The sequence below is a fragment of the Diachasma alloeum genome, unplaced genomic scaffold (genome assembly GCF_001412515.2).
Source record: "Diachasma alloeum isolate Michigan unplaced genomic scaffold, Dall2.0 Dall_scaffold_00406, whole genome shotgun sequence".
Classification (NCBI taxonomy): domain Eukaryota; kingdom Metazoa; phylum Arthropoda; class Insecta; order Hymenoptera; family Braconidae; genus Diachasma; species Diachasma alloeum.
Window position 1 is genome coordinate 210,900 of NW_021680545.1, and position 21,319 is coordinate 232,218.

Below are 21,319 nucleotides of genomic sequence, written 5' to 3' on the forward strand. Positions count from 1 at the left end.
ATTGTTGAGTCGTGAGCAATAGTTCCATGAAACAATCGAATTTATTTATTTCCTTATTTTTAATAATATCTACTGCAGCTGCTTGTTTCATGATTACCCAAATCCACAAAATAATTTGTCTCCTCTTGGGTCGTTTCCCACCAGCCATTCCCAACCTTTATTGCTTTGCGTATTTCCTTGCCAATTGTCCCTTAAAATTCATGTCTCGCGTAGTTCTCCGCCAATTGTTTCTCAACCTTCATTTCCTCGCGTAGTTCCCCATCAATTGTTCCTCTATACTCATTTAATCACTTCGAGTTTGCACCGGGCCTCATGTCACGACCCATAATATTCGAGTATTGCTAATCCCGTGGAATAAGCTACTCGCTAATCCCGACAGTTTATCGCCAGCACCCCAGGGAGTCGTGCCCTACATCGACACTTCTGAGTCCCAAACTTCCCCTTCTCCTCCATCCTAACGTGTCCAAAAATCTACAGCGTCGAACCAATCACAGCGCTTCTCGCTCAGCGATCTCCTTCCCTTCAATTTTCGTCCAATCCTAGCACTCTCTCAACTCGTGATCCCTTCCACCGCCCAACGACCAATCGTAGAGAACCTCCAAATTTTCTTCAAGTCCCACGCACATAAAAGCTGCGACTTCCTAATTTTCCAGACAGTGACAGTTCCGACTTCAACTAAAATACAGTCCGCTAAATATTCGTGTCTACTGTACAATCCGGCATAATTATTCAAAATATATTATTGTTATTAAAAAGACAATCTGAAGTGTTAAAACTATTTTCATCTTTTTTTTCATTCAACATCCAAACAAGGCAGACCGCGGCGTTTGGAAGTATCATTCGACGATACAATAATAGTTAATTACATTATCCGAAACACTTACTAAAATTAATGTCAGGTGGACCGGATCTGAATCTGATCATTTTCTCTTCAATTGATCCCGTTCAAAGGCCGATCAAAGACATCAAATCCGAATTTGATCAAATTGGGGTCAGGCAGCCGACCTCTGAGTGCCCAGGTGGGGGATTCCAAGCTTGAACAATGGGTTCAAGCCTGTTTCAATCTAGGATACCAATCCTTGGGACTGCTAGCTTTAACCAAGCTTGAACCCTTGGCAATTCCTAGCTAAAACCAAGCTTGCTGATATCTTGGGAGTCAAAGGTTGAGTACCAAGGTAGTTCCAATCATGGTCCAAGCTTGGTACTCCAGGCTTGAACTCTGAGGCTTGAACCAAGCTTGACCCTATGGTGATACCTAGGTAAAACCAAACATGGTGATATTCGGGGAATCAATGCTTGGCTGCCAAGGTAGTTCCAGTCATGGTCCAAGCTTGGTACCCCAAGCTGGAACTCATGAGCTTGAACCAAGCTTGAACCTATGGTGATACCTAGGTAAATCCAAACATGGTGATATTCTGGGAATCAATGCTTGGGTGCCAAGGTAGTTCCAGTCATGGTCCAAGCTTGGTACCCCAAGTTTAAACTCATGAGGTTGAACCAAGCTTCAACCTGTGGTGATATCTAGGTAAAACCAAACATGATGATATTCTGGGAATCAATGCTTGGGTGCCAAGGTAGTTCCAGTCATGGTCCAAACATGGTACCCCAAGCTGGAACTCATGAGCTTGAACCAAGCTTGAACCTGTGGTGATACCTAGGTAAATCCAAACATGGTGATATTCTGGGAATCAATGCTTGGGTGCCAAGGTAGTTCCAGTCATGGTCCAAGCTTGGTACCCCAAGTTTAAACTCATGAGGTTGAACCAAGCTTCAACCTGTGGTGATATCTAGGTAAAACCAAACATGATGATATTCTGGGAATCAATGCTTGGGTGCCAAGGTAGTTCCAGTCATGGTCCAAGCTTAGTTCTCAAAATTTGTACGCAAGAGGATGCCGAAGCTCAATCTAATACTTTTATGAATAAAAATGTTCAATTGACATCATTTCTTCGAAGAAGTAAATGGTTTCGTCTGGGTACAATTCATTCTACAAAAATCATTTCTATATATTTTCTCAGCTAGATTTCCTAAGTTTTCCGCTTGATTTTTCAAATGAGAAAAATGGAACAATTTAGTGAAAGACTTTTAAAAAATTATGTCAAATAAGTTTTATTTAAAGCATGTGAATGGAATAGATTGTTTAGAAGAATCCAAACACACACGAAAAAAGTCAATGGAAAGTCCTACCGAATTCGGTAGAAATTTCTGTAGGATTTCTGGCGAATTTTCTATAAGTTTATAGCCATTATCGACATGTTTAATAGAAAATTATTGAAAAAATCAATAGAATTTCGTTTTTCTGTACAACTTATTCTATTGAGATATTTTCAATAAAATATTCTCGACTCAAATGTTCCACGTTTTTTCATTCAAGTTTTATTTTCGTCTCTTCAAGAAAATGAAACAAACCTTGGAAAAGTTAAGCCGACGAAATTCGATAGGAAATCAAATTCTATTGGTTTTTACTGTCGAATATTTTCTATTGAACATACCAATGAAAATGCCAGAAACCTATAGAAAATTCAATACAAATCCAATAGTATAGACATTTTTCATACGAGAATCTATTCGTTATTTCGGTAGAAAAACAGTTCTATGTTAAACCTTCCTACGCTGAAGGAAAACGCAGAAAATCTTATAAACTTTTTCATGGGGACTACCAAAAAAAAAAACAATAGAATTTTCAAGAAAAACTCGTAGAAATACGAAAGTTCCAAAGATGATCCTAACGAACCTAATAATTGCATTTACTATATACTTTTGTGTACATATCATCGCTCGAGAACGGCACCTTCAGTTGCCTCTCTGTTGCCATCAGAACGATTCTATGGACTTACGGGCAAACCATAACCTATCCAGTTAGTTGCCGTGTGAACGTTAGCGTAACTTGAAATATCGAGAACTGGAAAAATGCCCGCAGGAAATCGTAAATGGTCCAAATCTCGAGAACACGTCAGAAAATGTCGTCATTTAATGAAAATGAAAAGATTGGATGATAACGCTGCTATAGAGGGGACTGCCAATGATGAAAAAGCCAGCCAACAACGGAACTCTGAAAATGTAAACAGTGAGGATGAGAAGGACGAGTGGATGGATTATGATGAACATTATGGTGAGGATCTGACTGCAGCTAGTGTTGAATTTATGATGGAAAAAAGTGCAGTGAGTGATGAGTTTTCATTGACTGGGGAGTGTGCTCGTGTTCACACAGCTGATGAGTTGTATGATTTGAATGATTGTGAGTGTGAAAATGATATCTCTACTCCAGATCAGCTTTCGACTGACAATTGCTCCGCAAGTGGATGTGCTGATGAAACAGGTCTACCAACAAGTTGCACCTCTAATGAGAAACCGATCAGTTTACGCAGCAAAATACACAAATGGATTATGGATAATTTAGCAGGCACCAGATTAAAAACCTTCACTGAACTTTTACAAATTTTGAACAGTGAAGGGCACACAGAAATACCTTCCACAGTTTCTAAGTTGCTCGGGTTCAAACACAAAATAAAGGTGAAACAATTAATTTCTTCTAAAGGGACCATTGGTGACTATGTATATCTCGGCATAAAAAATGGTTTGGAGAGTCGCATAGATCCTGAAGTCTATGACGAAGACAAAATTAGTGTGTTAGTATTCATCGATGGAATGAAGGTCTTTAAAAATACTAAATCACAACTGTGGCCCATTGCTATGACGATTTCCCATCCAAAATATGTAGTCAGCCCATTTGTTGTAGGTGCATATTATGGCAGAGCAAAACCGAAGAAAGTGTCAGAGTATCTGGAGGATTTTGTCGAAGAATTGAAAACTTTGGTTAATCAAAATGTAACGGTTCATGGAAGAAAATATTCATTTGATTTAGAGGCGATAGTTGGAGATAGTCTAGCTCGAGCATTTTTTAAGTGTACCAAAAGCCCAACACCATTTTTTGGATGTGAACGGTGCACTATTAAGGGAAAAACGGTCAATAAAAAAAGAGTTTACGTCAAATTGAATTACCCATTAAGAACAAAAGAGACATTCTGTGATCAAAGCCAACCAGAGCACCATCTTAGCGATCCGGATACCAAGCAACTTCTCATCTCTCCATTGATAAATATTCCAAATTTTGACCCGATAAAACAAGTTCCTCTGGAAATAATGCACCTTTTGTATTTGAATGTAATGAAAAATCTCGGGGAAAAATGGATAAAAAGAGAAAAAAATAAGCACAAAATATCAAAAGAACGACTGGAATTATTAAAAGTATCGATGGAGGCGATGACACCATTCGTGCCGAAGGAATTCCAAAGAAAAAAATTCGATGTGGATGATTTTTCAAATTGGAAAGCTACTCAGTATTCATTCCTACTGCTTTACATTGGAGGCATCGTCCTCAAGGACATTCTCGATAGGCAAAAATATCGACATTTCCTCCTGCTGCATGTGGCTTCTCGAATTTTATGCAATACTGAATGGGTACTCCAACATACAAAAATGGCAATTAAATTCCTAAAAGATTTTGTCAAATTAATGCCCACATACTACGGACCAGATTCACAGACTATGGTTTTTCATCATCTCGGGCATGTAGGTGATGACGCCCATTACTTTCAGAGGAGTTTAACTTATTATTCAGCCTTTTGGGGGGAGAATTATATCGGTAAATTAAAAGATCTTATTAATTCAAAAGTTAGGGTGCTCTCACAACTAGTAAATCGACTACATGCTCTAGATTCGTCTGAACATGTAAAAATAAAAAAACGTGAAATTATTCGAGACATTATTGAAAGTAAAAATGGTGAGCTCACTCATCTAAATTGCCAAAAATTCCTCACATTAAATTCGGTTACATATAATGATAAAATTATCTCTTCTCAGCGTCCTGATCAAACTGTACAACTTTCGAATGGTGATATTTTTATGATTGACAGATTGCACATGAAACAACAGTGTTTAACGAATGTTAGAAATGCTGATGACATTTATTTAGTGGGTTTTAGAGTAGAAAAAAAAAGTGATGTTTTCAAAACGCCCTGTCCGTCCCAAGAGGTTGGAATTTATAAAATAAAAAAAGTTTCCAATTCTTCTGAATGGGTACCACTCCGAGATGTGAAACAAAAATGTATGCTGATCGACCATAACAATAGAAAATATGCTTTATCTTTACTTCATGAGTAGACTAATTTTCTAGCAAGTGTTAGGAATGTAACATTAAAATGAAGATATGAACACTGTTATGAATAGCCAACTAGTCACTTTTTCCTGTTCGCTGTTCGGCAATGAAAATTTACTGTACAATGTTTCATACAAATGATCCTTCCCCGTTTTAAAAAAAGATGTTGAACAATTATTTATGTTTGCGAGAGTAATTTTTTATGTGATTCTAGGCAAATTTTACTATTTGGAGAAAAATTACCCAGACGTTCGGTCAATTTTTTAGAGCAAACGGAGAAAAATTCATCATTTGTCTCGCATTTTTTTTTTGATGGAGAGTCAAAAAATCCTGAAACGTAATTTCTCTCCATTATTACTTGCTTTATTCGGTAATTTATATGCAACTTTTCTCTCCGTGTAGTCATATGGCATCGAGTCTATCACTGTGCTCATTGTAAAAAGAAGATTATTAAAATAAATAATATGAAATTATGAAATGATCAAAGATAACAGGAACGATAAAATCAATTAATCTTCTTGGAAAATCCATTATTATTCGCATCACTTTGAGAATGTCCTCGTCCTCACATACTGTATTTCTCTATTTACTTTTTATTTATCACCTACCGTAATTAAAGGAGTCTTCTTTACATTCATTTGAAGTAGGGACTGGGGGAGGGGGCAAAACGAATACTTCAGGCTTTTTTCGAATTTAAAATTTCTTTTTAATTGTCAAACGGATGGGATAGACTTCGTTTTTAGAGGCTTCATTCCTTTCTCATCATAATGAACCAAGACTGAGCTCAATCTTTCAATTTATTCCTGAGTTATGATTTTTTGAAAAAATGTCTAGTTTCCATTCAGCCTCATTTTCTCTTATTTCTGTACATTGAGATATCAGTTCTAAACTCTGGACTCTAGAGTCTAGAGAATAATCTTCGGGTTTCAAGTCGAGTGTACTCGATTGTATGGATCGGGCAGTAGTGGGGATACTTCGGGTCAACTTCCGAGGATCATTCTCTGGTGCGAAGCGGTGGACGTATAACGTGTGTGCGCAGGAGATGGAACATCGTTTGAGAGGGGGTAGCCTATGCCGCCAGTTGCATAGAGGGCACAGACAAGCGTGAACGTGTTTCTTGGATGTACTTAACCTGTTCTGCGTTGAGAAAAAGCATTGTTGATCAAAAAATACCAATAGATCAACGTATTTTTCCCGAATTCGTGTTAGTTGTAGTGAAAAAACCAATCTGGTACAATCAGCGAAAGTAAAAAAACACTAACCTATCCGGGGCCCGGACGCCATCTTACAACTCGGTCGTTTCCGAACGTGATCCCCCGTTCAGTCATTTTTTTTAGTGAGGTCTACTATTTTTTACGTGTTCAACAGAAGACTTAGATCTTTCCGTAAGCTAACCAGGTATGTACATAAGCAAGCAATTATTTCGTTCTTTGCAGTTACCACTGTTGTGTGTGTGAATACGACTACGACAATGAATAAACACATTCGGCTTTGATAATGGTATTGGAAGTGTATTGTTTCATCTCCTACCATTGGTTACTGCGAACTTGTATTTATGATTTTTCGATCTCGCAGCCTCCCATGTGTTTGTCATATAATATTTACTGAAAAAGCATCATTTTTTGGAAGGGATAATTTTTGTTAACGAACGGTGAGATTAGGGCATCGAAGAACCACAAATACAAGTTCACAAGAGCCAGTGAGATCAGATGAAATGGACACACTTCCGTTGTCGTTACCAAAACCGAATGTGGCCATTCATTTTCATTGTCCAATACATTGAATTTTGGTGCAACAACAGAAATGCAATTATTCTCCACATTTCCTAAACATAAATTTAGCGTAGCTAACCTCAAAACTTACTGAGTGGAAATGTCAATTTTTGTCTAGAATGAGTGACGAGAGCTCCAGCAGTGATGACTCTCTACAGGACAATCCATATCAAATTGTGGAATTTTGTGGCGAAGAAAATGATCAGGGCCAAAAAATGATTGAAATAATCAACAGCAAGTGGATGCACAGGGAGAGTAAAAATACAAACAAAGGTTTCTGTTATTACCCTTCAACGAAGGATTATGGGAGAATTGAAGGATGGTTGAAGGCACATACCGATCGGAAATCTTCATGGGAGAAATTTAATGTTGAGATATTGGCTTCAGCAGGTAATTTCTGGTCCAATGGGTCTCATTCACAAATCTATATTCTCAAAAATATATGGTATTTCCTTCAAGATAATTTTGATGATCAGTTTTTGTATAGTGAGATATGTGTTTCAATGGAAAACTGAATTACTAGTGAAGCTATTCTTCCTCAATTCTCAATTTCCGATATGTCTAAATCTCAGTTTGAAACTATCAAAAGTCCTAATTTGCTATCATAAATATTCAGATAAAACTTGTTTCGTTTAGTATTCATTTAATTTACTTATTTAACTCATTTTCCTTTCCGAATGACATTTCTCTAAAATATTTGAATCTTCCTTTTCTAGATGATTTTGCAAGTACACAGAGACGTTTGAAACGCTTGTACAAAAATCGAACAGATGTAGAATCTCACATTTCTGATAGTGACTCGAGCGGGCCACAAGATATTCTATCGAAGAAACGTGGTGCAGCAATGCTGAAGACCTCTAGTTCTTTGAAACCGCAGCATGGCGTGGCTGAAGATAACGACAGCTTGCCAGTTAGATCCACATCCATACATCCTCGATGGAAATCCTCAGCTCGTTGCGACACACCACCGTGCATATCCTCCACCAAGGCCCAGACGACAGACACAGCAGATCACTCTCAAAAACGTCCCGAGGAAGGTATAACTGAGTGGTACAGAGTTTTATTCGACGTCCATTTCATAAAAATTTACAATTTATTGCCCTTTCCATAGGGATAAATCCAACACAAACCAGAGGAGAGAAGAAGACCGAGCTACAAAAACGACTTGAGGACCTGCACCACAAAGGGAAGGCTGATTCTCAAACAAGTATGCTGAATTTCATTGGCCAAGCCGGAAATTCCTGATGTGAGCACAATCTAATATTTTTCTATTTATTCTAGAGCTTCTCATCGACTATTTAGACGCAAAATTTGAATTGATAACACTCAAGCTTCAAGACGAAATCCAAAGCGCTAAGAGAGCCCAACAATATGATCTAGGGAAGAAAGTAGAGGACTTGAAAAATTCAATAACAACTCCGGCGTCAGATAACAAAGGCGACCCTTCAGCACGAGCCTTACTGGGAGTTCAACTCCCAATAGCTACTCTGGATGAGTTTGAGAAATTTGAACAGATGTTGGATCCAAAATCTGAGGTGAATGCAGTGAATCCTGAAGCAGCACTGGAGAAACAAGCCCTCTTGGTAATTAAATAGAATAAATTACGTCAAATATTATTTAGAAAAGAATCTTATGAAACAGTTTCTAAGCTTTTTGACTGAATGGTATTGAATGGTATAAGACTTGAGAATACTTCAATCCGACTGTTCTTATAATTAGAAACATATCTTGTTAATGAACTCTTTAGGGGAGCATCTCCAAATTTCTTTGCATGGAATCTTATGAATCACAGAAAAGTTGTCTTTCAAAATAGTTTCTTATGCAGAGAACTATCTCCGTCTAAATTTCAGTTCAATAGAATTGCACTATTCAACGTTATCCTGTACAAGCCTCCACAGTATTCTACTAATAACTAGAAGAGACCATAATGGGGCACAATAATCCATCAGCTACTATCTTTTAAAAAAAAAACAAATCGACTCAGAAAATTTCGTTCTATAATACGTAAATTATTTCGATCGATTGAAATTAATTTTTGTCATTGGATTTCATCATTTTTCCGCTATTCTCTTCCTAGAAAAGAGTGATGAAGATCTCCGCACAGGGCATTCAAGAGTGTGACAAAAGTGTCAACGCCATCATGGAAGGTGTCATTAAGAAGGCTGTGCAACAATACTACTCTGGGATAGGTCGGAAAGTACATGGAGTTGCAAAAAGAAATTTTAGTGCGACACACTCCTATGCGTGCATGAAAGGTGTGCTGGATGACATGTATCATCATTTTTCTTGTGATGCTTTTCATTGCGGATTTTGCATGACCATTATTCTTTATCTATATTTCGTTTATTCATGACCATTTCTTGAATGAATTTATGAATTTTTGTTAAAAAAAAAGTGAGTATGTTAAACAATTTTCCATTGCAGATGTGTTGGAGCAAAAATTTGAAACTGACGCTGTAAAATTGAAAATTTCATCTGCAGCTGGTACGTTTTTAACACTCTGGCGTGATCGTGAAGGTGGAGCCGCTGAACGCAGGAGCAGAGCTCGAGCGAATAACGCTGAATGACCACTAAAATATCTATTCTTTCTTTTTTTTTGTTCATTCATTTTTTACCACATTCTTAACAATGTGAACACAGGTTGTACGACTTTGGATTTTTAATAAACGTTTTTCCAGAAAACTAACATTGTCATTGGACCCTTATTCCCTAATAATGAGGAGATTGTCCAATCTTGAAGGCCATGATCGATGCAGTCTTGACTTCCCAAACTGAGATCAAATTTGGAATTCAAGCTTGGATCGAGCTCGGTCTCCAAGCTGCGATCGAGCTCCACCTGCAATCTTGGACCGAGTCTGGTCTCCAATATTAGGTCAAGCTTGGTCTCCAAGCTGCGATCGAGCCCCACCTGCAATCGTGGACCGAGTCTGGTCTCCAAGCTTGAATCGGGCTCGGTCTGCAGGCTTGGGTCAAGCATGGTCTCCAAGCTGCGAACGAACTTGATCTTCAATCTTGGACCGAGCCTAGTCTCCAAGCTTGGACCAAACTAGGTTACCAAGTTTGAACCGGTATTACAAATCAAGCATTAACCGAGATTGGGTCAAGCTTGGGGACCAAGTTCGTACCAAGCTAGTCTAGTCTTGGTCCAAGGTTCGATCAAGCTTGAACCAATTGTTAATTCCCACCTGGGTGAGATCGTGTCTACCTGATCAGAACTTGATCTGAATCATCCTGCAGTTTTTCGGATCCGATCTACTGGATCAAAACTTGGTCAGGTTCTCATCAGGCACCATCTGATCATATCTACCTGATCAGAACTTGATCTGAACCCGTTTGTAATTTTTCGGATCCGATCTGCTGGATCAGAACTTGGTCAGGTTCTCATCAGGAATCACCGGATCAGTCGAACCTTGCAAAAACCTGATTAAGTTCTGATCCTGCTTCACGTGGGCCTGAAGCAATTTTCACTCGGGTAAAGTCGCTCAATAAGACTCTAGATCCACCGAAAACTTTCAAATTTCATCGGGGTCCCCCCTTAATCAAGGTTCAATTCAAGTTTAATCAGCGTATAACCGAGATTTAAGGACGATTTATTCAGGATTTAGCCAGAGTTTAACCCAGGTTCTGCCCGAAGTTATTCGGGACCGTGAATCAATATGAATAAGTATTCAACATAATGGACTGGTACATGAGTTTAATAGACATAGAGATTTTGATATAAAGTCTTAGACTGGTGTTGATGTAAAACAAAAAACACACTTTTACAATATCAAGGAAAATAAATCAAATTGAATTGATTTTGATATAAAAATTTTATGACGGTATTGTGTAACTTGATAAGCAATGATGCTGTTTAAGTTAAATAATGATCAATCGAATTTCATGAATTTATTGATCCCAAAATTTCAAGAAGGACTTTGTTAATACACTTGATTGTTACAGCCTCGACGAATAAAATTTTCAATTTCCCAAAGTTAGAAGACAGTATTCGTTTTTCAAGAAAAATTGACTTTATTTTCGTGGTATGTCACATGAATATAAAAAAATTCTGCAGTCCTGATAAATTTACCATGAAAGTTCAATGAAAATGTAAATCCTTCATTTAAAATAGCCATTCAAAATTGTTTAAACGCATATCAAACGTCAGATGAATCATTTTATGACTTTCATATCAGTTTCGATTAATTGAGGGTTGAAATTTTTCAGTATGCATCAGAAAACTTCAATAAAAAAACTCAACTTCCATATGAATTTTTTCTCTTTGCCACCTCCGTTCACTGTTCTCTAACTCTTCAATTATCATATAACTCCATTTTATATGTCACAAACACAAAAAGAATTCAATTAAACAATTTTTTCACCCGCCAGAAACGTTCAACCAACCTTTCGAGTTTGACATTTTCACAATGTTCACTCAATAAATAATTTGATCGAATTACGACACTCAAATTGACACATTCTGGGTGCCTGAAAACATCCCCCATGTGTTCGGGGCATGACTAAAATGCACGTTCTGCCACTCACAGCAATTCATAGAGTTTTAACCGTTTTCACTTTGTGCTAGACTAATGTCACCTTTTCCCTCGACAACTTTGTTCATTTGTCAGCGTCAATTACTCGAATTAGAGGTGAGCCACAGGAAAAAACAAAAGCTGCCAATAGTGCACGGAAAAAGAAATATCCTCGAATCAGGTGTATAATATTCCGGAATCAGGAATATCTATATTCTTGAATTCTGGATGTTATATTCTGTAATCCGGAATAATATTCCAGAATTCTAGATATTTTATTTTGAATTCCGGAGTAATATCTGGGAATCCGGGATATTTTATCCTCAATTCCGGGATAATATTTCGAAATCCAGTATATATCATTTTCAAACAGATCCTCAGTCGATACACGGAAAGAAATGTTCAGTAAAAAATACGGAACTCACAATTCGCTCATCGATTACGGAATCGACTCAGAAAATTTAAGTGACGGTATCGTAATTTTTCACAGGAGATGCAGATAAAAATTACGGAACGCTCTGGAAAAATTCCGTGAGAGTTCCGTAACATTTACTACAACCCCATTTCCCTCCGGATTACGGAAAATATATGTAATTTTTATTGAATATTTCTCTCCGTGTATTAGGGTAAATTCATTCTCTGGACAATTGTGTACGTCAAATTGGTGACTCGAAGAGAAAAGTAAACAGGAAAGGTAATGAAAATAAAAAAGTGACGAAGTGTAGGTTTGGGGCCTCCGAAACTTCCACCTCGTGTAGTGATGCGGAACAGTGTTCATCAGAGTGAGGAGCTCAATGATCTCCCAGCAATTTCAAACTGTTCAGGAGGTTGCTGGTGGCAATAATAATTCAAAAATCCCGAAAGAATGTCCCAAAATACGACCAATTGCCCCGTAAAACCCACTAATAATTCGCAACACCCCCAATTGCCAGCCGAAATGGCGTATCCACAGAGAAATAACGTATGAAAATACTTCCCTGAGTGCTCTTCCTGATTAGTGCCCGATCTCACTTAAGGAAGGAAACCACATTAGGCAGTTCAAAGAATCGATTTTTTTTTTATTACATAAATCGTTAACATATCTATTCAAAAATATGCTCAAGAAGTTTCGAAGCGAAATTCGAAGTCCTTCATATACTATGGGTATGAAACGAAACGTGCTCCAGTTTACCGCTGGGGCAGGAAGTCTATTACACCGCGACGTGCAGAAGGAATTACTTCCTATATTTGAAGATTTGTTGAAAGAAGATTTACTGACAAGGTGTTTAGGTGGTCACACACAGAATGTAAACGAGAATTTCAATTCGACAGGCGTTTGGCGTTTGACTTCAAAACATTTGCGTTGTGGCTTGAAAGCGATAGAAGTAGCATCATTTTTAGCTGCTGTCTTATTCAACGTGGGAAATTCTGACCTACTAATGGTCATGAACGAATTGGAGATTGCAGCTGGTTCATGGAGCTTCAGTTACGGACAACAAACGGATGATCAACGCGTTAAGAAAATTGTCTTCTGAGAAAAAAAATTGTTTTCTGAAAAAAAAATTGTCTCCCGAAGATCTGCAAAAAAAATGTCTTCCAAAGATCTTCTTAAAAAATGACTTCCGAAAATCTAAAAAAATCGGCTCCCAAAGATATTCAAAATTTATCTTCTACAGATCTTTCGAAGTTTTCTCTGAAAGATTTTATCTTCTGAAAAATCTTTTTGGGTCACCAAGAACATCTTTCACATAAACTTCCGATGATTCTTCCAAGAATCTCTGGAAGATATTTGAAAGATAAAAATTTTTATACGCGGGATATAACTCGGCGAATTAGTGACCGACTTTGAAAAGCCAAAGTTATGATTATTTGTTATGAACTTATCTATTAATTGAACCTAATTTTGGAAAAATATAATAGTATCTTTTTTCTCTAAAAAAAAAGAACAAAAAAAGTGATAATTTTACATTTTTTGTCAAACGCCTTTCAATTTTTCAATTTTTAATATTTTTTCACACACCTGCATGGAAAGTTAGTACTTTCCTCCCGCTCATCAGACAGCAAAATACAAACTTTCCTTTGCAGGCGTGTTAACAAATAGCATCTGCACCTCGGGCGGGAAAACATGACTTTCCGCCCTTGATGCACAATATACTATTTTGCTGAAAATTTGTTCAATCGATGAAAAAACATGTATAAATGATGTAAAAAATTCTGTTCATTGCTTTTGGTTGAAATTTGTGACCTGAACATTGCACGTGGAAAGTGAACTATGACAACGGACCTCTATGAGCAGCAGCTTATAACTTTGCAATTTTCGATGAAAAATACTTGAAAAAACTCTGAAATGTAGTTTGAAATATGAATCAAATGACCTCGCAGTTTGAATTGAATCCAGTCATTTCTTCCCCTTCAAAAAAAAATCACAAAGAAAGCATAAAAATAAGCTTCTTAATGTGGTTTCCACACTTCAATCCGGACGGCGCGTCGTCAGCGCATGTCATCTTTTATAGACGCAGTGTACAACATTTCAATGCCAGGAAGCCTCTGGAATATTATTTTGCAATTGAGAATAAAATATTCCGTATTCCGGAATATTATTCTGGAATCGAGAATAAAATATTTCAGATTCCGGACTATTATTCCAGAATTAAGGATGAATTATCCTGGATTACGGAATCGAGAATATAATATACCGGATTCAGGAATACACATGTTCCTGATTCTAGAATATTATATACTCTATTCGAGGATATTTGTTTTCCTCGTGGTTGGATAAAATATGCAGTATTGGTAATTGACCATTCTCCCGAATTTATGTGGGCGTCACGAGTTCGATGTCTTTTCATTTGAATGAACGAATCGGGGGTGAGAAGGATTACTGACTGACCGAGGCACAAATTGCTTGCGATCCGATGGCACTTGAGTTTGTACGCATCAATGACACTATTTTGGGTGGATCTTGCTGACGCCATGAGCGCACATTCCTATTTCCACGGTGAAAGAAGATGGGTGTCTCTTTGACGTTAAAATTGAACATTCTCCCGTATAGACGGCATACACCATCCGACAACCGAGAAAAGCCGCGAAAAAATTCGAAGTCATTGACTTGCAATACTACGCTACAAATATGACAATCGCATAACTTCGCGAAGAAACTGGAAAAGGGACAAAAAAGAAATTAGACAGAAGGAGAGTCATCGGTATGAAACAAGAACTCCCCGGATTAATATCCCATCCTCGCCAATGCACTGGGTATCCTATTCTGGATCTTTGCCAAAAGCATACATAGCATTGTGTAGTACAAAAGTCGGAAACACCCACAAATTTATTTTCAGGGAAACGCGATGAAAATAATGTGATTGATAGTACAGAAAGTCACTGGGATCAGGGAAAATATACAATAGGTGCGAGCGATTTGTTTGAAAATAATAGCATCGAGCAGACAATGGTATTACACGGGCTGCAATAAATAGCTTCATTGATTTTTAGCAGCGGTGGTAGTTTCATGCCCACCCAGATGATGGAAATAGAAGACCCGTTTGTTTTTTAATTTTTTTCGCTTTTTCATTATGAGAGTGAATGGAATGTAATAATCGAGATGGAAAATATTTTTCGAAAACTACGGGTAATCAGCATTGTTGTCAATTTTCAATAAATTTTTGAATGGTCTAGTAAAGGAACGGTAGGAGATTTGAGTCAATATTACTGAGTATGTTCTCAGGTTAGTGTTTAAATCAATTATAGACTATGCACTCATAAACAAAGTCATTTACAGGACACAAAAATGAACCAATATAAACAAACGAATCAATGAATAAAGATCAGAATAGAGGCAACAAAAATAATAAAAAAAATTTCAGCAAATGCAATGAAGTGCGACAAATATATATTTCGTTATTGAAAATTCACAATTTGATGAAAAAGTCAATAGAAATTGTAAATTTCCATTTAATTTTTATATAAACGTTAATATGAATAGCAAAACTTCATGTAAATAAGTTCTTTAGTTTTTAATTGAAAAGTCGGTGACATTTGGGAGTGAATATTCATGAGTGAAATAAAAATTTTAGTACGTTAAATAATTCTTGACTTAATCTGCATCTTGTTAATTTTTAACACAGAAAAAAATTACTGGACAATCTTTTGAAGACATTGAAAAGGCGTCTTCCGAAGATCTGTCAACTTATATTCTGAAAAATTTCCTAGAAAAAACAGTTGTTTTCCGAAGATCTTCCAACATTTTTTCTGGAAGATTTGGTAGAAAAAAAAGTTGTCTTCTGAAGATCTTTCACAATGCCTCTAGAAGATTTTCTATTCCGAAGAATCTTTTGAGGTCACCAAAAAGTTTTTTGAGATGATCTTTTGATGATTTCTTCCGAAGAGTTTTTTTTTATCGTTATTTTATATCGCTTTGACCCGGTTAAGGTATGCTGCGATGATGATCAAGACACTAAATGATTAGATCTCACCATTCTACCCGGCCGGGTTTTGAGCTCGAAACCATTCGCATGTGAGGCACCGAACTTACCCACTGCACCAAGCCACCGGGCTTCCGAAGAGTTTCGGAAGATCTTCCAAAGACAGAAATTTTTCTACCCGGTGCGTATATACGACAATTCTATTAAATCAATATATCGATCTGCGGTTGATGAAAATTATATTTGAATACAGTAAATAATATACTGGATTAGGTTATCCTTAGGATAGGCTAGAATCCCGAGGGGATTATGTCGGGATTCCATGAAAACATTTCTATGTATGTAACAAGAATCCAAAATTACTACCACATGTTGAAACATAACAATTCAATCAAGTAAAACTCACCCCACAAATGGAGTCATCTTCATCCCAGCCAAGACGACAATTTTGTCTTTTATTGCATCGTAAGTCCCAGGCGATACACGTTGCATCATCGCAATCATACTCATCGTCCATGCAAGCTGCACAGTAAATTACAGGTCTTTATTCCAACGCCGCATCATGAAATAGCCAGCGATAGTTTCTAGATTAGTCATTAGTCTGTTGACCAATGTTATGTTATTGGATAGTACAGCAATACGATGTTGAGTATCGAAGGAATGATAGAAAGGCAATAATGCCACATGCATCAGTTGCTGCTCTCGATAATCCTTCATCAGTTCATCATTGGTCTTCGCAAATGAGTCTGATGCATTACCGATTCATGCCTCGTTTCGCGGTAATTTCGAACACGATTCGAGTCTATTTCGGTACATAAAGGAGATTCAGTTGATATTGTGTAATGGGATTTTCGGACGACTGATACTGCTCAAATTCACGCAAAAAAAATTTAAGGTTACTTTAATCCCAAGGGCTAAAGGTTAAATTGATTCCAATTATGGGTAAAATGAAACGCGGTAGCGTATCGGCCACGGAAAAGTTTTGAATCTGACTGTACAAAACTGGCCGAACGCTGCCGTGTATTTATACACGAAGCAACCCCCTCCACTACCTCCGAATCACATCCATTAAATAAAATACAAACGTGACAAGGTACATGAAAAATACTCTTAGTTACATTATATAAATTGGCCACAAGCTTCTCATTGATGTGACTATTTTTTGTTCGAATCAATATTTTAAAAAATTACTAGCACAGTAACGGGTTCATTAGTGCATTCTCGCATTTCTCATTATCTCCTATAATTTTTTTATTACGGAGTTGGTAGCAGTGCAATACATTCATGCACATCGAGGAGGGAGGCTGGGAATTTACAAATTTAATTTGGTGCATGAATGATGAATTCCACAGTTATTGTTTAATTGGGTTCCGTGCATAAATGAATTCTCGAAAGTTATGGGACTGAAATTCAGAAGAACTTTCTGTTTCATGAGCGGAGAAAAACAACAAATAATGTTCATTCCAGTTCAGAAAACAGAAATAAAAGGTTAGAAGAATAACCAGGTGGCTGTTTTGAAAAAATCTGCAAAATGTTCTTAAAGAAATTGAAACAAATTTTTTTGTGAAAAAACGAGTCGAGTATCTACCCAATCCTCTATGTTCTAATCCGCGCCAAGGATGTTGAACCTGCTTCTACCGATTTTTCATTTGATATTGAATTTTTCTCCAATCCTCATTCGACTTATAACCCTTATGGGCCTTATGACTATTTATTTGACATTACTGATTTGGCATTTTTTTATTTCTTTGTATTTTACAAACACAACACAACTTTTCCTTGGCGTAGTTTTTTTTTACAAAAGTATTATCCTTTTTTAAGTGTAAATTAACCTTTATTAAAATGAATTAATCCCCACATGGAGATAAAAAAATTTGGAAAAGAGCTCGGAGAATGCCAGTAGCTCAACACCCAAGCTGAATATACAAATAGAACATCATAACTTTCGATGGCCTCGAATTAAATTCACTTAGCTGGTGTCAAATTAATCCTCTAAACAGACTACCAACATGTGGTACCAAATAATAAATTGCAGCACTCAGAAAGTACGTTAAATGTTCAAAAATGGTCAGCTAGTGGGATCAAGTCAGATATTGAGACATACACTTTTGTTTCGGGGGAAGTACAAGCAGGGAAATTAGGCATTTAAATCAAATAAAACTCGTAATTTTTCAACTCACTTCAACAACATTATTGTTGTGAATGGATGGATTGATATGTTTAATGTATTGGGTGTATACTAAACCCCGATACTTAACCCCGCATAGATTAAAATACACCCAATTTATTTCAATAAATTCCCTCTAATTGGGGTTGAATCAATCCCAAGACGGGTTAGATTACCCTTAGAGTTTTTTGTGTATTGTTTGAAGAGTCTGTTATGCAGAGTGCACTTTTGTGCCATCAGAAAAGTTCAATTTTCCACTTTTAATACGCCACATGGCTTTGATTTTCGTCATGATTCATAATACATGCAATTATATTTTCCTCTTATTCATTTAGAAATCCATCACGTGATACTATCAATCTATAAAGCCTTCATTATCACGCTTTTTGATTCTAGTTGTTGAGCGTCAAATTCAACAAAGAGCTAATTGAAGCAGGGTAGTTGAATGAATAATCAATGATTCATTATTTCAAGCTAATTAGTCATATGAAAAACTAATCAAACTCACGTTTGTCCTCTTTGGCTCGCACAGCAGTCATAAGGGCTTTGAAGGTACTGTTAATGGCTTTTGGCTCCATGTAGAATCGAATGAACATGGTACTGGTTTTGGTTGAAACAGCTTCAGCGATACTCCCACAAAAATTCTTCAGTAATGCGGTCATTTCTGTGCGTCCATCAAATACAGACATGAAATTTGCATCGCAGTCGTTGGGCTTGTCAAGTTTGAAGGAATCAAAGTTCAATTGCATCTGGAGAAAACCAAAATCAATACAAAACTGTCTGTTATATTTATCAATACTATATAGTGGCGTGTGAGAAATTGCTTCTCCTTACAAACACAAACATTATGAGAATCACTGAATGATTTATAGTATTTGCAGCCAATGAATACATTAATTCATTTGGAATGGAAGATTTATTTACAGTAAATTGATTTATTCACACGTGAGATTCAATGCTTCACGCGAATTATGGAACAAAATATTCATATCGATCCCAATCAAATCTCATAAAGAAAACTCATTAGTGTAATTAAGAAATAGAGCTAACCATTTTATTCATTACATAGTCCGACAAAATTTCGACCCTGGCTGTCCTAGGTATGTAGTTACCCGTATTAAAAAAATTGAATTCCGCTGATTCCGAATCCGTAAACCCTAGTCTGGTCACTAAACGCGATCCTGCGACTCTGGTCACCTCCACGGGGATTCCCCGCAGTGTTATTTAAGCTCTAGCGTTGCCGAATTCACTCTACACTGCCCGGGTGCGTTTAGCGAGTTTCCGGCAACGTCGCGTGATGGGCAATTTCATTTAACATGTGAAAAATAATTCATCTGTTCGAAATAATTTGTTTTCTTTAGAAATTTCGGGAAATATGTTGTTTTAAAAACTACTATAATTCTTTAGACACTTCAATTAACAAAGTCACATTTTTTTTTATTTTTCCGGTTAGCCAGTCAATTGTAATTAAAGAAAAGCGACGCGCGGCGGGGTTTCCCTCATATAGTGACCAATCTAGGGTTACCAGAACTCTTCTAGGCCGTCTAGTCTGAAAGAAAAATGTTAAAGTTCCCAAAATCACCGAAACCCGTTAAATTCAAAATTCAATAAAAAAATAACGAATGCACCAATGGACTGAAATAAAATTCAAAACATTTTTAATACGAGGGATGTTTTCAAGGGAATTCGGGCTGGAGAAAATACATATAAATAAATAAATATATATATAAATAAATGAATAAATAAATAAATGAGTATGTCAACAACTATGATGATTACAATACAGGCAACCAAAACAGAATTATTCGGAAGCTTGCCATCAATGTATTGATGACGAAATAGTACATTTCGTCATTAGGCCAAAAAAAAGCTTTTCTGGCACAGATGAGTTTGCAGTCTAGGCCGAAGACAAGGGCTGCAATCATATGTGCTAGAAAAGTTTTTTTCGATCGTGTGACGAACAATATTCTTTGTCATAACAGCCGTGGTGCGTAGCGTCCGTGAAGCCGCTGCCTTCTGGCCGGAATGACAAAACAGTATTAATGTACATCAATGACACGGTTGCACTAAGCCCTGTCAAGCAATAAATCCTAGGGGAAAATTTATGCTCGGAGTGAGTTATATCCTAGGATTAATAATTTCCGGATATTCACCCTGGAAAATATTTTTTTGTTCATTCTGTAGCCTTATTTAATTTAGCACACATTTAATCCTAGGGTTAATTTTCTCCTGCTTGTATGAATTTTAAACATTTTCCGTGGTAAAATAATCCATCGATGTTCAAATTTACATGTTCCCATAACTGACGGTTTACGGTCAATGATCCACTTAATGCTACTAGAAACTTCCGTGTCTTTAGTAAGGGTCGAATAATTTTTTATTGTCCACGGAAAAAAAAATATTATTTTTGACTATGTGAACATAGTAATCAAGGACCATCTTCGCCACACTCAAAATTTACTGTTGAACATAATAAAAATTGCAAGTCAGTATAGTAGAAAGTGGTAGAATAAAAGTAAAATTTAATTTATCACAAGTAAAAATTCGCTCAAGATAAATCAAATTTTAAAATTGTTTCGGTATGCTCCTTGATTACTATGTTCACATTGTAATTTTCAATTTTATATTCTCTCCGCGTAATCCGTCAAATCAACACACCAAGCAGAGAGTGATTTTTTTTCATATTTTGCTAATTTCATAATTTCATAATATTTGATAAATAGACAATCTCCGCCATATGCCAATTTCTGCTACTTGGGAAGGCCGTATTGCAGTTACTGCAATCATTAGGTGCCAGTTAATGCCAGATGAAAAAATAATGCACGGCAGTGATATTACGAGTAATAGCCATCAAAATGACATTAGATCATTTATAAAATGTGAAATGAATCGAAAGATGATATACATACGCAGTAAAAAAATTCGGTGTTGATTTTGTCGGTCTCGGTGTGGACTACCAGTGTTACCGCTAACACCGAGGAGGTGTAACGAGTAACACTGCATGGAGTGAATGATAACACTGACTCAGTGCAGTTGACACTGAATATTGTAAAATGGATATTTTTAGAACGAGTAACACTGAGAGAAACGTAATTTAGATGAAATTATTATTTAATTAAAAATCAAAACTATGATGAAAAATATGGATCCGTTAGCTTGCAATATTTATTTTATTTTAGTTAGCAATAGCGATGATTTTCTTTCACATGAAATTAAGAAATTTGAATAAAATACTTCTATTTCCAAGTCAAAGAATAGATAATTATACTGTTTATCGATCTCAATGAAGACAAAATTGTAATTAATACAAG

At 36.6% G+C, this 21,319-nt stretch overlaps 1 protein-coding gene across 2 annotated transcripts in view; it reads right to left on the reverse strand.

Moving 5' to 3' along the window:
* LOC107042055 overlaps nt 1-21,319 on the reverse strand; it is a 366,486-nt gene that overhangs the window by 21,704 nt on the left and 323,463 nt on the right. For both annotated transcript variants that reach the window (XM_015262927.1, XM_015262926.1), the window contains exons 6-7: nt 18,517-18,757; nt 16,248-16,363 (exon numbers count right to left, since the gene is read on the reverse strand). In XM_015262927.1, coding sequence (XP_015118413.1) covers nt 16,248-16,363; nt 18,517-18,757 — 357 coding nt within the window. The remainder of the gene's footprint in view (nt 1-16,247; nt 16,364-18,516; nt 18,758-21,319) is intronic.